This window comes from Apteryx rowi, unplaced genomic scaffold, assembly GCF_003343035.1.
Source record: "Apteryx rowi isolate R43461 unplaced genomic scaffold, aptRow1 scaffold_425, whole genome shotgun sequence".
Taxonomy (NCBI): domain Eukaryota; kingdom Metazoa; phylum Chordata; class Aves; order Apterygiformes; family Apterygidae; genus Apteryx; species Apteryx rowi.
Window position 1 is genome coordinate 139191 of NW_020450678.1, and position 17601 is coordinate 156791.

The window sequence follows — 17601 nt, forward strand, 5'->3', positions numbered from 1 at the left end:
ACATTTTGATTTTTCTTTTCAATAAAATCTATTTTTCCTGGAACTCCACCTGTATATCCGTGAAAATGGCCTCCCAGGAATGAGGCTGAGGATAAGAGCTTTAAACTGAGGAATAAGGGAAGACAGTTGGAAATGACTGAAATCTTGTCTGGCTAAAGTACATAGGAGGAGGGCAGTTATATGCATGAGGGCATAGCAAAAGATAAAGGAGTATCTGTGGACAGAAGGAGGGATGGCATTCAAGTAGGGTATATAATTAGTGAAAGGATTGTTCCTAACCTAACAACCTTATGAGTTATCAGCAAATCAAAGAACCGAAATGTTTGTATGAAAACACCCAGAGTCTGGTGAACAAAATGGGGTAATTTAAATTGCTGCTGCCAGAGACTGTGTTGTAGGGATGCAGGAATCATGGAGGGATGACAGTTACGGTTAAAAACCTTATTTGTATTTTAAAAAATTACTAAAACAGAAGACATATTAAAAAGATGTTTAAAAGGCATCTTTGAAAAGGTACTTGCCTTCAGGAAAGGAAGGCAAAAGATGAAGATATGGGGTAGCTGTGTACTTTGATGTCATTGAGTTTAAATAAGGGAGTGGGAGATAGCTTGGATAAAATAGTAACGATTAAGGGTCAGTGTCGCACTGGGAGAAAGATTGTGAAGTAATTTATTCTAGAATGCATTTGGGAGTCTGTTGTAGAGTCCCAGGGTCAGATTTTTATGTGTGTGTGTGTGTGTATATATATATATAYTTTTGTTATGTCATTAGAAAAAGAAGTACTATTTGAAGCTAAGTCATTACAGAAAATCTAATATGGCACAGATGAGATATGAGGGCTGGCAAGGCAACTAGAAAAGTTCTTCAACTGTCTAAATAAAAAAGAATAAGTAAAAGTACGGGAATGAGAGGAATTTTGTTGATGTATTTAATATCAGCATTCAACATATTGCTTAATGAAATTCATTTATTATATATTGATAGAAAGCCACTACTGGAATGAGTATGGAGTTCACTTCAGTAGCCTCAGTAGTGTATGTAAATACATTGCTATCTTGTRTTCAGTTTAACAAGTAAACTTGAAGATCAGCGGGAAGCTTGTAGTGAGACCAAAGCTACACGCTCAGCATTATAACAGCTAAAATATCTCATGGCATCTAAATTCCACGTTAAACAGTCTGTTTTTTCTTTCATTTGTTTCATAACTCTCATATTCTTGGAGAACACAAGTTTTTGTTTTTGCCTTGCTCAATTTTTAGTACATATTCATGCTGGATAGAGCAAATCCTTAGTGCTGGGAACTTGCTAGTGGAAGTGTATATTCAAACTGGAGTGAGCCATAAGACTGGTAGACTGATTTACAGGAAAAAAAAAAATGTGTGTATGCTTGGGGTAATTAATGTGTAAAGGGAAGACATGGTAACATAAACTCTGTGAAATATGCAAACCTATGAAAGGGAGAAACGTTTGTCAGGGCCAGAGATACGCCTCAGAGGAATGGGATCAGAGTTGAAAAATGTTCACCTAACCATCAGAATTTGAAAAGTTAAAGTGAAACTGGGTATTCTCTGAATTTAAATATCCTCACAAGGAAAAGTAATCAAATCCTTATTTCTCAAGATTCTTAGAAAAGTAGACTGGCAAAACCCTGCAAAATGAGTATCAGGGACAATCATGAATTGGCAAGAGGATGCACTAGTTGACCCTTTTGGCCCTTTCCATTTGTACAGTCTGTGTTTCTTAGCGATAAATCAAGAATGAGTATAGCAGCTAATTATTGCTGTTGTTTGTTGCTTAAGATCTTAATGAACTGCATTTCTCAATGCCATGACATCAGGGCCGACTTTTCCCTGAGGCCTTGGAGTTCATCCTGCAAAAGGATGAGAAACTGAACTATTATTAATGCTAAAAATACCCCGTTTTTTTTCAGATTAGTTGTGCTACTGCTTGGAATGCCTTACAGGCTTTTTACACATTTTAATTAAGTTTTCAGGCACTGGAAAAGGACTGGGCTTTGGGGAGTCACCAAGAAAGCCCCTCAAAATCCCTACCCGTTTTTCCCTCTCTCCTAAGAACAACAACCTCAGTCTTGCACAATAAAATAACTGCAGCTGTGTGAATGTGAAACAACCAGAGATTCATGTTCAGCTGTCTGATAATATCTAATATTTATATAGTAGTCCTGAAACTGAAGTGCGGTGAAAGTAGATACCGTGCACAAGAAAAGATGTGTAGTGCTTGCATGTGAGTACAAAACCTTAAAACATGTTCTCTGTCAGTGCTCTGCATATTTGTGCAACTTCTTCCTGGCTGCACACGCAGTTATAAATGTGGATCTTTGGCAGTGGCACGTGAGTGGTATGCCATGCAGTATACACACTATAAATGGTTTTCCCACCTGGAGGTTTTATGAGTCCTTCTTTTAGTAAATATTAGGTGTGTGGAATATGGACAATCCATCAAAACAGCAAACTTTCAAAATTGTTTAGAATAGCAACTGTTCATTCGTCGTGTATTCCCTGTCATATGTTTTAAGTTCATCTGAACTGCTTTAAGTACATTTTATCTCTGATCTCAGTAATCTCCTTAATTACTGTGGCACAGGTTAGGAAATAGTTTAAAACAGCATGGGTAGTGAATTGTTCTGATATTTTCAAAGTTGTATCTTGTAAGATGGCCACAACTTTTTCTTCCAAATATTGTATTAAATAAAGATATGCGTTCTCTTAATTCTTTATTAACATGTCTAATAAGAAGCCTCCTTTTCAAGTTAATTCTTTTAGAAAAGCAAAATCTATGTTATGATTTTTTTGATAGGTTATTGTTTAAGAAAGTGGACTATGAGCTGCTGTATTCTTAAGTCATTTCTGAAATGCAACAGCCAGTTTTAACTTGTAAACTGCGATTTTTAAGCTGTGCAAAACACTTTTGGTGACAGCAGTCTTCCACAGCCTCAATATATTTTTTGAAGAAAACTTCCAAACCACTTTTAAAAAATACTCCATTCAAAATTAAAAAAAAAACTTGATATTTGGAAAGGCATGTGTATCTGTTTAAGAAGATGCAATTCTGTGGGTCAGTCTCAATTTTCGTATCTATGCATCCTTTTTCACACATGCTCACTCCTTCCCTCCCTACCTCCTTCCCTCCCTCTGCATATGTGTAGTCTCCTCTGGAACTAAACTGTTTCACATTGAGATAATGAAAAGAAGGCTGTGGCGGTAGTTTGATCAGTCTGTAAAAAGCAAGCCATAATTTGCACTTAATCCGCTCCCTGGATTGTGACAAAAGGTACAACATCTTTGAAAAATGTAGTGTACGATAGGTTACAGCTCAGTGGGTGATTAAAGGTTTACTCAGACAGTTTTGTGCAGTACATTTGTGCAGTTCTGGTTCATTCTCAAAGAGACCTGTTCACCTATACTGGATGAAGCGGAATGAATACAGTATGTGCTGTATTAGAGTGGTAACACACAAGGGAGAACCTGGATAACATAGTTTATTTTATTGTGTCTCCCTTTATCAACATCGACCTTCTCTCGAGATAATCAGTACAAGCTGGAAGAAGAATGAATGTTAGCGGAGTGACCTTTGAGGAAACAAGTCACCCGGAAATGACCATAACTTGACCAGTCAGCTTTCACATTTCTTCCCTCCCTCCCCCCCTTTCAGGTTTTTGGTAACATTGACTTTCCAGAGAACCTACTGCTCAGGCACTAATCTTTCCTAATGCCTCTCCAACTTGTTATATTACTTCTTGAATAGTGCGTTTAGAAGTAAGAAAGGTAGCTATGACAAAATGTCATTAAGGTGCCATAGTGTAAATTAACACAGTTAATGGAGCTACTCATGACTGACTCATTGACCCAGTACTAGGCTCTTGTGGAATTAATGGATGCCAGGGGATCAGCCTTTGGGGAGAAAAAGAAAGAAAGAAAAAGAAATGGCAGCTTTAAAACCTTGAAGTGAATTATATTAGAAAAGTGAAAACGTCTGGGTTGGATTTGATTTCACTGGAAGGCCATAAAATGGTATACTCTTAGCAAAACATATTAAACAGAAACGTCAGATTTGATGCAAATGGTATACAATTATGATAGTGTTAATAGTGGTCCTCTATCACCCCAAGACATATTTTTAAAGTTTAATTTCTCAGCAGCTTGGATTTGTCACAAGCTTGTAAATTAGAAAATGTGTTGTGGGATGTTTTCTCATACAAAGACACAAGGCATATAATACTGTTAACTATACCTTGGGGTTTTAGTATAGCTATTAAAATAAACTAGAGATCACATTTACAGACAAGAAATGTCTGTTATAATATTCATTTTGCCTTTTTTTTTTTACACCCCTCTGTAGCTTTACTGCATCGTTCTTCACCCGAGAAGAGACAAGTTTCTCGGTCAGTTTAAAAGGTAGCTGACTATTAAATGATAGAAAGCTAACCTGTCTTATTAGAAGTGTGAATGAAAGGGGAGCAGAGGAGGTTACCAGCTTGTGAAATKTCAAGGACAACTAGACAGAAATTACTGCAAATGGATTTAGATCACTAGAATCCCTATTTTTATTAACTCTTTGAACTCTAGATATTTATTGTGGTAAGATATTACCCATGACAGGTTATGTAGTGTGAAAGATTTATGTGGATCCTTTGATATGTTTTGGCTACAGCAAAGAAACCAATAAAAATCACTGAATCATATTAATTTATGCAAAATTATGTATCAGCTGAATGGAATACAGTAATAATAACAATATGTGTGTGAATTGCTTACTTGGCCAGTGAGTATTTTAAAATATCAGACTTCTTTTTTTTCAACATTAGTCTTTTTTGTTTTATTTCCTTGCATTTCCTCATTTTGTGCCTGGAAACTGATGTAACTTCTAGGGAAGTTTATTTTGTGTTGTTATTCATGATGTTTTCCTTTACATCTTGATTTACGCTGGCTGACTAAATGCCTATAGTTTAGGAAGATAGTATTTTGAGATTTTTATTTCATGAACATTTGTAGCTTGAAACAGAAACTTTTCAGAAAAGAAAAACTTTCTCAAAATCATGGTAACTTCAAACAAGCATTGCTTTGCATAGAGCAGGGTTTGCATTGGCCTTTAGTTACAGTAACTATGAAATAGGAATTGTAAAGACCCACTTGTCAAGTATTCTGTCTGTCAAGCAGAAAACAGATTAGGAGACAGAAGATCCTCTGTGTCCCACCCACTGGTGCAGATATTATCAATGAGAGGCATTTTTCCTCTGCTAATTTCTGAGTCTCCTAATCCCTACCTCAAGGGTGAGTTTAACAATGATCCTTTCCAAAGTGTGGAAATTGTGGTTTGTAGGAACCTAGGTTATATGGCAAATTACACTGTGCATAAAAATGAATGAAAAAGGCAGCTACTATCAGAAACATCTGCAGTCTTAATCTCTGATCTAAAGACCACTGAAGTTGATAAAAATGTTAATTTCTGCTTCTGTGTGATGAGCATTTGACAAAATATAACAGGGCCAAAGCATGTAAGAGTAAATTATGTTATGCACTGCTTAGGAAAAATTTGATAAGGTCTTCTAATAGTTAGGTATAATTAACCGAAAGTTTGGCCGGAAGCCTGGGGAGATTAAAAAAAATCTTTCACATCTGTAACTAAAACTTAAGCAATATAGCGATGTAGAAGGTAAAATCATTGTCATTCATTTGGACTTTTAGAACTTGAAAACGTGTAAAGCTGACATTACAAATGTGTAATAACCTGTGTAAAGACAAAAAGAGTAATCTTTTCTCCATATGCATGATAGATTGATGGATAGGACAAAGTAAAATGGGCTGAGATCGTATAAGGAAAGATACAGGCCAGGCATTAGGTAAAACTTCACATGAAAAATACTGAAGTCAGTTGATGGAAGGATTGTGGAGCTGCTGTCATTCAAATTCTGGGACAGCAGGGTAGACAAGCATCTGTCAGGTAGTAGGTGTAGTTGAACCTCTTTTAGACCAAGGAATGGGCTAGATCACCTCTTACATGTGATCCTGAAGAATCAGGTATTTGAGATATTTCCTCCCTCTCCTGAACAGGAAAATCACCAGAAGAGCTTTGTCTCTACCCATATACTTTATCAGAATATAAACTGGAGCAAACCCTCTTTTGAAATAGAGAAGACTCAAACTTTGATTGAGAAAAATTTAAATAGGTTTTGAAAATAAGCCTAGTGCTTGCTAGTGTTCCTCCTTGTGCTCATTCGTGCAACTTTCAGTGGCTTCTTGGTTAAAACAATCCCTTCTGGGCCCTAGGAAAGTTGTCCTCTTTCCATCTCTACCGTGGTTTCCTCATGTCTGCTCTCTGCTTTCCTCAGCAGTCTCCCAGGCTCTGTCTTTGCTGCCTGCTCTGTCCCTGCTGTCCCTTTCTCTGTGCTTCTCCCAGGTGGTACCTCTCCTTGCTAAGCATGCTCAGGTGCTCTGGGCGAAGGCAGCATTCGCCTTTCCTTTTTCACCCAGCATCTGCAGTTAGCACAAGGTAGAACAGACAGCTTTTTCCTTTTTCAAAGCAGTGAAGTGAAAAAATGAGCAGAATGAACTGTGAACAAGTAAACCTTTTTATCACACTTCTTTAGGTTCCCTCTTATCTTCTATTTTCTATGCTTCTAAGCATCTGAAGACACATTTTGAAGAATTTTCCAGTGCTAGCAAGTTCATCGTGATGGGATGCCACAAGATTCTGTGACGGGCCTATTTTTTAGTACATATTCATTCATTTTCTAAAATTAGAAGGGGATGGATCTATCTGAATTATTTTTAAGTGGTGCTGTTACTTAGTATAGTTAACAGTGGAGGCAACAAATTTTCAAGAGTAGTTAAACAATACCAAAGCAAAYTGAATGGTTAATGCAAAATGCAGGAAATATGTGAGTATCTGAGAAAAGTCACATGCTACATTGTACATATCTCAAGAAAAGGTTCAATTCATACTATGTAGTACTCAAATAAGCAAACAAAATTGTAGGCTGAACTAAAAATAGCATTGAAGGGAATATTGAAACTAGTGGTTTTATTTAATTTTTTGAAATACTATGTTTAGTTTGATTAATCTGACTAAAAATAAATTAACAGAATGTGTAACTGAAATGATTCGGGTTCTAGAGAGAGTGCCAGAGTGTCATTTGAAGAGGATTTAGAAGTCTGGCACTGCTTAGTTTCCAGAGCACAGGAATAAGACGGGTCAAACTAAACATATACAATATAATAAATCTTATGAAGAAAGTGATTCGTATTCTTTCTGTTTACTCTATTGCTATTTATGTTTTCTGCTATCCCAGATAAGGGAACATTAAATTACACTGAAAGCAAATAGCAACAAAGATAAAATTACTAGATGGAAATACCATTAAAAATATTCAGTGACTTAAATCCCTTTGTTTCAAGATACCACTGAAGTCAAAAGGTTAGTTGAATTCAAGTAAACACTAGATGTGCCTCTGAATAACACAATTCTTTCAGATACCTTAAACGTAAAAGTTCACAATTAGAGCCTCAGACTTGAAAATTTGAAAAAGAGTCTATATATCTTTGATAGAATAAAAAACTTCCTTGCTATTTGACGTTATAGGTTAGTACACCATCATATTACATAAAAAGTTGTACTAAAGTAAGCAGTGATATGTGTTTCAAGGATCTTGTTCAAAATAGCAATAAACTTTTTTTAAAAAGTTCTAATTTCTTTCCTTAATAAATTGTGTTTCATTTGAATATGATGCTTATGTATTTTGACCTAATAAAATTTCTACATTCATAGGTTCTCAAGAATTTGGTGTTTCTTTGAGACAATACTTTTAGTTTGTCAGTCAGTAATTTGTAGGTGTAATTTGCACGTGTTGCTTTGTGGCCAGCCCTTAGTCCAAAATTAATAGTAATTTGTTGAGCTCTAGAAAGGTTTCTGTCTAGTTTTCTCCAACTGGGGGGATTGTTCATTCTTGTTAGATAGACCAAAGGGCTTCTTCAGGAACCTGAGTAATAATGAGTCCTGTTTAGAGGAAAGGGCAGAGGTTTGTTTTTTGAAATACTCTGAATAAATTAGAGGTATATAACCAAACTTAAGATTGCCAGTCAAATAATCTGCTTTCTTTTGACATTGTAGGATATTCTGGATTGCTTTTTGTTTTGCTTTGGTTTAGCTGCTGTTTTACTATTTACTGTGTGTAATATTTTTAAATATTTTTGGATTTTTGAAATTACATGTTTTATAATGAGCTATTAATTCAAGCTCAGGCTCAGTTGGTTAGTATTTTGCGCTAGTTAGATATTGATTGGCATCGTATTTTAGTTTAATCTGGATTCATACTGTTTGTAGTATATTACAAATGATGTAAATAACCCAAGCAAATTGCCTCCCTAAAAATACATAAAATTTTAACATAAATATTCATATATTTGTTTTTAGTGATGAAACTTGAAAAAACCATCTATGCTTTAACTGCTCTATTCTCTATGGAGTTGCAGATCAGATTTAATTAGATAAATTAGTGTCTGCAGTGATTTTTTTACGTTCTGCATGTCTGCAGTCTTTGAAAGGACCACAAAGAGATTCAGATTTCAGGTGCTGTGTCATCGGTTTTGATCATGTCGCACAACTGAATGCCATAATGCTTTTAACAACTTAATTTAGTGAATTTAATCCATATCTGGATATTAGAAAAGAGATGGTGGGTTTTAAATCTTTTTTGTTATTGCAGTTCAGTACTTAAATAGTAGACGGCAGCAAATGGAGATATTTATTATGTCAAAACTATTGCATTTCTATTTAACTATCCTAGAAACTGGGAAAACTTATCTAAAATGCAAGAATACACTGCAGATGATCTTTGCTACTCAGTTAATGAATGTTCACAGCTTAAATACCATGTRTTTATGTTTTAAGGGCATTTGCTGAACTGACATTTTTCTTTCCATATTTTTTTCTTATAGTAGAAGTAGAGGTGAATTTTCTTAAAGTAGAAAAGTTCATCCACCCTGAATTGCACTTCCTTTTGTATGTAGCCAAATTGTCATCTTTTCTTATGCAATTAAAGCATATAGAGAAATAATACCAAAACAGTGTTATATTAGCAACTTTTTTTCCTTTTGAATAAGTTTAGCTAAATAGTGATTAAAAAACCCGACATATTTATAGTATTGAAGGATCAGCATGCAGTTTTTTGTATGAATTATCCTGATCTGTTTTATTGATATGTACTGCTTTTCCAAAATTATGTTTTTTATGAAAACAAATACGGGAAAAACAGATATTGTCTAATATTTCATTATGATATGTATTTTTGAACTAAAGTACAAGAAATAGATTATAAAATTTCACAGAAACATGAGACAGACACAAATGTTTTAATGGCTACTACAACAGAGACTGACTCTAGCAGCATCATTTAGCATCTCTGTGTAAAGGCAAAGTTACATGGTATGTTTTCTCCCTGCTAGGAGTTAATTCCAGAGTTTTACTACCTACCGGAGATGTTTGTCAACAGTAATGGTTATAATCTAGGAGTCAGAGAAGATGAAATTGTTGTGAATGACGTTGAGCTCCCTCCTTGGGCCAAGAAGCCTGAAGACTTTGTCCGTATCAACAGGATGGTAAGCAACATTTTAGTTTAGCTGGAGTAGTGAGGTGTGTGTTTTAATGAACTAACCTATTGCTATTTTTTTACCTCTTTAGAATTAGGTTTAAAAAGGAAAAGAAAAAGTGAGAGAGAATTTTCATTCTGTCTTGCTTGACAGAACTATTTTACAATGGATTTTCCTTTAATGTGCCCAAATAATGGAATTTGAAATTCAGTTATTTCTTCCCTCATGAGAAGGCATCAGATGGGCATCAGTTGAACAACACAGGACATCCTGAAAAATTCAGGCTGTTCCTCCTGACTGTCTTCTACAAGAAAAAAAAAATTGTTTTAAATGCTTGTGTATAGAAAGAAATGGTATGTTCCTTACTTGACCAAAGCTAGGTACTTCCTGTTCAAAAAAGATGAACAGGAAGTGCAGAAATACAAAGTTAAACCAACAACTGTTATCTCTGAACAAATTTTGCAGAAGAACTGCTCTGATGTAAATCACCATGAAGTTTGCAGAATTTTAGCATGAAAAACATTTATCTATATTGTATATTTTTGATAATTTTACAGATAATGTGGTAATAATAGAATTAATACATAGGCATGTTTCTAGTCATTTTTAGGAAAAACAAGGTATATTCTGATGTTTAGGCCAGCAATAGCTCAATTTCTAGTTGTATTTGGAAATGAATCTTCCTTAAAATGTGTATTACCTGCATTGCTTATACATTCTTTCAAGCTATTTTTTTCCATACAGTTGCAGAACTGTTCAGCTTGTACATTATTCCCTATAGTGCTTTTGTGGTAGCACTGTAAATCTACCAGTGTTGTTTTTCTTATGATCAGTTTGGCGATTTAATTTCAAGAACTGTATATTTAAAGGAAATTGTTCGGGAGTTGATGGAAAAAATAGCCATATGAAGTTCAAAAGAATAGCAGAATATTATAAAAACAAACTTATTCCTAGATGTCCGTGATTTAGAAGTGTCCTCTATTTAGGACAGTAAATGATTTGGCATATGTACAGCAGTCTCCTAAGGAAGCGATGGCAACCTCATCACTTGAGACATATGAAATGCACAAAACAAAACATGAGGAATGTTTTCCAGGGAGTAGTCCTTCACTGGCAGGAAAAAGCTGAACAATATTTTCCTTCTTTTTCTTGGCTGGTTTCTCTCATAGCCGCATGTATTGTAACGTTCTTTATAAAAACCAAGTAATTGTCACAGCTTTCAGCATTAAATTCAGGTGCAATATTCTTAGCAAAAAGGAAGTGGACTAAAAGGGCTGCAAGCCTCGGCTAGCGTTCTTCAGGGTGACAAGCACAATCACAGGTAGGTGTCTCTGGAGTGCCCATGTCACTGCGTAGAGCCCCTTTTCAGACCGTGGCTGTGGCTAAACCAGTACAGGGCCCAGGAGTAATTACACTGAAGTTGACCAGAGGTTTAGTTTTGACATCTGTGAGAACAGAGGGAGATACATTTAGTGTGATACCTTAGTGAAAAAGGATAAACAAACTGCCACCTATTGGGGAAAATAATGAGATGCATACTAATGACACCCTTTGGGAAATTTTATAAAGAATGCTCCTTCTTGTATCCTAAATTGTGTTTCTCCATCTTTCCTTTTATAAGTACAAAGGTGGAAAAATTAATATGAGGAAAAAAGGCACTTTGTGTTAAGAGATCACTTGAATATATGCATGACGTGATGTTGATTTCTGTGGTGCAATTTCTGCTTTTGAGAAAATAGCAGAGGGAGTTCTCTATGGAAGAGTTTGGTGCTGGGATATTTACAGCTGCTGAAAAACAGCTGCTTGCATGAATTTAGAGTGTAGCATTTATACCCCTTCAGGACTATAYTTTCAATAAAGGATGGTATTTAAAAGCTGGAAATGCTTTTTAAATATTAAGCTGTCAGAGCACTAACGAGTGATTCCATATGTGTGTAAGTATGCTCAGATTGCCACAGGATAGACAAACTTATGTTAAGATCAGAGTAGTATTAGAACTACTGGCTTCAACTTCTTGAGCACTCCTCAGTTCCTAAAATCAGAAATGATCTCACTGACATATCATACCCTTCCTATTCTTTCTTCCACCTGTGTCCCCACAGATGTGAGCATCATGCTGTTATGATATAGTTTGGCCTGGAGGCATTTTCTGCACGGCCTTTATTCATCCCAGCATCTAGTCTTAGCAAGAGCGTGATCAGTAGTTAAAGTCTGGCTCTCCACAGACCCATGCTATCTTCAAGTGAGCAGTCTGATGAAGTTCACAGATGATATAAAGTTGGGAATTGTTAGAATTAGGAGAAAGAGGCATGCATTTATTTGAATTAGGTGCAGAAAATACACTGAAAATCACCTTGGGAGAAAAGAATTATAGGTATTCAATAGAAAGCAGAAATCTGGAAACAAAAATAGTACCAAAAGAGAGCAGAAGCAAGGGAAGGGTAAAAATGAGCAGCAATTACATTAGATAGCACTCTGTAATTCTACATGGCACCAGAAAGAACAAGTGTATTTTGAGGCCATCTATGGAGAATGATTGCATCACAGAGGATGTAAACAGTAGTACCTTTCTATGGTCCTTTTGAGACTGCACCTGGATTATTGGATTCATTTCTGGGCAACTAGATGGCAGAAGTATTCAAAATTGGATGGAGTTCAGAGAATAGAAACAATGTGAATAACTCTGGACTGTTTAAAGAGCATGATATGTGAATAGTTTTTTATAAAGCTTATTATATAGAAGTAGCAAGTAGCTAAAGCAGGATAATCCCTTTATGAAATGTAGATAACGTGTAATAAGAGGTAATGGAATTATATTTTGAAAGGTAAAATGTGTAATAATTTATCAGAAAAACTTCCTCACATAGGGATCTATTAGCACATGGAACAAACTGCTTCTACCTTCTTGTTTTGGGCACTAAAAATAGACTGGACAAAGTATGAGAAAATGTACTTTAGGGAACAAATTGGAAGGTTTAACATTTGTTACCTCATGTCTGAGTCCATGTTTTGAGCTGGTCAGCAGATGTATTATTCAGTTAGGTCATCCCTAGGCCAAGCTTTGTGTGTTGCACAAGAATCTATCTCAAGAAAAAAAAATTGCATGGGTGTGGTGYGGAGGTGTAAAATAGCAAGTGGGTGCACATTGGGAATTTCCACGTGGCTTAGCAAAGCAAGCAGAGAACACGTTTACAGGAAAAGGCACAGAAAAGGGAAGAATATTTCAAGTGTGAACCTGATCCATTGTCTAATGAAATCAGTGGTAGTCATTTCCTTTCGCTGTAAAGCATCCTATGTGGTAGCACAGAGGGGGCTCTTGTTTTCCTAGCTGACAGTATTCTCATATCTTCATATGTATTTTTTGCTTGCTGCAGTCACACATGATGTGTAATTTTACATGGGAATAAATACAAATCCGTATATACAGCTTACTTACACAATTATAAATGTAAACATTTTCTTTCAATAACAGCAAGAATTTCAGCATACTGAGACTTAGCAAAGCAAGCAGAGGCTGGCCATAGAAAACATCATAGAGACATAATGACATAAATTGACATAACAATTTAACCAAGTAGTTAACACACTTTACTAAAATTGTGTTCAAACTAAAAAATGTTTTTTTGGGACTGCTTTGTTTGATTGTTCGGTTGAGTATTTTACATTCCCAAGTAAACACAGAAATAGAAATGAAAATGGTCCATCAAAAGTGATTCCACTAAACTCATGAAAATTAAACTTATTTAGAGCCTGGAATCAGGGATTGTTGTAGCAGTTTTATTTATCCATACAAAGCTAGACTGATTACACTGGACTTACTCATGAAACATTAATAAAGCCCTATGTTCAATGCTAACATGATTATGGTCTGACCTCGGCGATGTCAGAAAGGACAGAGGCAGAAAGTGTCCCTGATAACATTACCCTAATGCTGGGCTCATCAATCATAATCTCCCAGTTTACCAGAAAAAGAAAAAAAAAAAAAAACGCATAAAACCTTCCACAGATGTGCATCTGTAGTCCTACTCAGCCTCTCAGTCCCCACAGACTTAGAGCAGCCCTGAGAGCCAGAAATAGAACATATTCAATCAGTAAGTCAAGCATGCTAAATCAAGGCAGGGAACACCACTGTGAAACACTGAAGCAGAGCTTTTATAATAAGCATTCTTTAATTTGGAAACAAAAGATGCAATATTGTGTAATTCAAAGTTAATTATAATGATATTTTGATTATGGCTTATGCACATATTAAATTACAAATTACAATGTTGAGTAAAATGCATTCACTATAAATTATATTTCTGAGAGTCTAAATGCTGTCCTGTTTTTGTAATACATATTTTGTCACTATTACATAACTCTGTTATTAAGATTGAATTTTCTTTCTTTCTATGAAGTGATTTATTTACACTCTTCTGCCACCAGTTATATTTTTTGTACTATTCCCTGGCTACTCAGAAGCATGCATAGTATTTCATAATTAAAAAGCTTCTTGAATAGTCATTAAATACATATATTATTAAATCTCCATGCTGTAAGGTTCTGGAAGATTTATCTTTTTTCCTCACCATTCAGCAGCAGTTGACATTCCTTTTTTACCAGAGAAGCAGTAGATATGATTTTGTTTTACTTCATCAGTAGTAGTTTGTTTGATTTTATTTTGTGTATTGCAAGAACAATTGCATTCGTTCTTAATGCAATTAAATTCATCCACAGCTCATAGGGGTTTCAATCCAATTTGGAAATTGCAGCAATTTTTTTTTTTTTTGAAACTTTCAATACTGCAGAAGAATCTACTTACATCATAAGCTGCATGTGTAAAGGATCAGTTTCCCTGCAAACATCCCTAAACAACCCAAATATGTAGAATGTGCTTCTGCTTCATTTTTTAAAAGATTGTTTTGTTTAAACAAACAAAATGAATTTCAGATTTCACTATTTCCTGTTTGATTTTATGGCAAGAGATAAAGAGTTTACTCCAACAATCAGTCCAAGAAATGGCAAATGAGTCACTGAAATACTAGGCTGAGAGAATCTGCACAATTCATGGCTACTTAGGTGTGCGGATGTAAGAAGAAACAAGAAAAACCCAGATCACAGGCTGAGACAGTAAAGTAGCTGATGCTTTATTAAAGCAGATCTGCAAAACCAAAGTATCTCAGAGTACTTCTGAAGAACTATTTTAAACATACTGAATTTAAGTCCTCAGGCACCTCTCCTGTTCTCCATGTCCTTTCAAAGATGATTGAAAGTGACCCAGCAATAACATCCGCCAGCTCTCTCAGCGCTTCTGAGTGCATCCCATCAGGGCCCGTGCACTTGTGGATGTCAAGTTTGCTAAAGTGATGCCTAACCCGATCCTCCACCACCAAGGGAAAGTCTTCCTTTCTCCAGACTTTCTCTCTTGCCTCCAGGGTCTGGGGTTCCTGAGGGCTGGCCTGAGCAGTAAAGACTGAAGCAAAGGCGGCATTCAGTAACTCTGCTTTCTCTGCATCCTTCGTCACCAGGGCACCCACCCCATTCAGCAGCAGGCCCTCATTTTTCCTAGTCTTCCTCTTGCTACTGATATATTTGAAGAAGCCCTTCTTGTCCTTGACATCCCTTGCCCGATTCAACTCCAAATGGACCTTGGCCTTCCTAGTCCCATCACTACATACTTGGACGACATCCCTATATTCCTCCCAGGTGGCTTGTCCCTGCTTCCACCTTCTGTACACTTCCTTCTTCTGTTTGAGTTTTGCCAGGAGCTCCTTGCTCATCCATGCAGGTCTCCTGCTCCTTTTGCTTGACTTCTTACTCACAGGGATTCACCAATCTTGAGCTTGGAGGAAGTGATCCTTGAATATTAACCAGCTTTCTTGGACCCCTCTTCCTTCTAGGGCCCCATCCCATGGATTTCTTTACACAATATATGCTGTGCGTTAAAATAAAAAACAATGCCTCCTCCTGGAATTTCTATAAAAATAATTTTAGCACCAAATTGGGATTGGAGGAGAGTGTGCAGCATTCATACTTCACAAGTCTTGGCATTTTGGGGGGAAGAGTTTTAAGTTCTTTAGGCAAGATTTTCAGCTGTCCATAGCTTAAAAGGTTAGTGTTACTGAGGAGTGATATAGAAAATTCCTGTATTTTCTCCATAAATTAATTTGAAAATAGCTGTAGTACTTAACGCTGTCCAATGGTAACTTGGCTAGTATTACCTTTAATTTAATTATTTTACGTACATACATATATACATGTGTGTGTGTATAAACTTACTAATACATATTTATATTTTATAACAGTTTGAGATCAGATTTTCAACCTGTGGAATGCATGTGCTTACCCTTGCATGCAAACACACAAAAAACACAGTACCTTCACTTTAAAATATTTATTTGCCTTCCACTGGACACCTAATACTGCTTACAGTTTAGTATTGACAGTACAAGTCATCTTACATTTAAAATAATAACATAAGAGATTCCTTACTCAAAACAAAAACTATGAAAAAGTACTGTGACTTGAATATTACAATTTGAAAATGAAGCAGTAATAATATATAACAGTGGTCCAAACAAGTTCAGTTTGAGAGTGCCAAAATATAACTCTAATTGTTTTCTGTATATTTTAATTAAAATAGAAAACAAGCAAGATATTAGCTCATTTCTGTTTAACAGTAAGAATCTATTAAAAGCCTTAAATAATAATATATATTTATATAAGTTAGGGTTTTTTTTATTTTCTTAAATTTCAGATTGAAAATACTCCCCAAAAGTTAAAAGCCCCCCAAATTTTTTAAAGTCAAAATGTTCTCAGAAACTCTGTTCTGCAAGGCAATAACCAGCCTATTTTAAAGATCTTATTATTGTCTTTTTCTGTATCCTGTTGCTACTGTACCTACAAATTATTTTTTGCGCAGAAAATTCCCTCAACCTATTCCTTACTGAGCATTGCATATCCTTGAGAAACCAAACCATGTCCTGTTGACAGTGAACAGCTCATAAATTTTCAGGAGGTACTTAAAGAGAGAGGGAGCAGTCTGTGCATTACAGCAAATTAGGGCAAGGATCCTATAAGTATCGAATCGCATGAATAGCGTAACAGAAGTACTTGTGAGCGGTACCGGCAAGCCAGGTAGCAGACCTCACGTCAGTGGCAGGAGCTTTATCCTGACTCAGCCAAGTCCGGGTTGGAAAGCGCAGGTCAGGAGCCTGATCCCCACCGAGGGCTGTGTAGGTCTTGGCAGCCTTTCGGTGGCCCAACTGCAAGTGCACCCTATCACTCAGGCCCAGCCTCACTGACAGTAATTCTTTGGATTTCTCATTTTGTGTGGAATTCTGAAATTTTTAGTTTAAAATAATTAAATTCAACCCTTGAAAATTTCCCCACATCTTTTATTGCATTTCAATGTACAGACCTTTAAAGAAGCATAGACTTGCACAGTACAATCAACCTGCTTAAAGAATTGGAGATAGAAGACATGACATGCTGCTGTTAAAAGATAGCTCGTTTATTTAGGAAGTTATTAAAGAACAGTTCATCCGTGTGAAATAGAAGTTCTCCAAAACTGCCAGTGTCAGTAAGACCTTCCCTGGGATGACCAGCTGCTGAGTAAGGTCTGGTCATGCAAGTTAAAACTGCCTCAGGGAAACATAACGTAGATATTCAACTTTCTTAACGGGGGGAAGAGGATGTTAGAGAAGATAATGTGTGAAATATGCTGATTTGACCCTAGCATTTATTTTTACAACTTTTACTGTCCTACATTTAAATAGCACCTACATCCGTCTAAAAATTTAGTCATTTTCCTGAAATGTTCTGCATACTCTAGAAGTAAAGGTGGTCTTTTTGACCAAAACAAAAACCTAACATTTTTCTCCATGAATTACTTTATTAGCAAATAAATAATAGGTATGGATGCAAAAAAAAATGCTTATAAATATGCAGAACTCAGAGAAGGAAGAGAACAGCTAGGCTGCCAGCTATGAGTTGGTCCGAGACAGATGTTGGAAAG

At 36.0% G+C, this 17601-nt stretch overlaps 1 protein-coding gene across 1 annotated transcript in view; it reads left to right on the top strand.

Annotated features, from left to right (window-relative positions):
* The window catches only part of NBEA (neurobeachin), a 191588-nt gene that overhangs the window by 123128 nt on the left and 50859 nt on the right, over positions 1–17601 (top strand). Inside the window, exon 10 of the mRNA XM_026076072.1 lies at positions 9462–9614. Coding sequence (XP_025931857.1) covers positions 9462–9614 — 153 coding nt within the window. The remainder of the gene's footprint in view (positions 1–9461; positions 9615–17601) is intronic.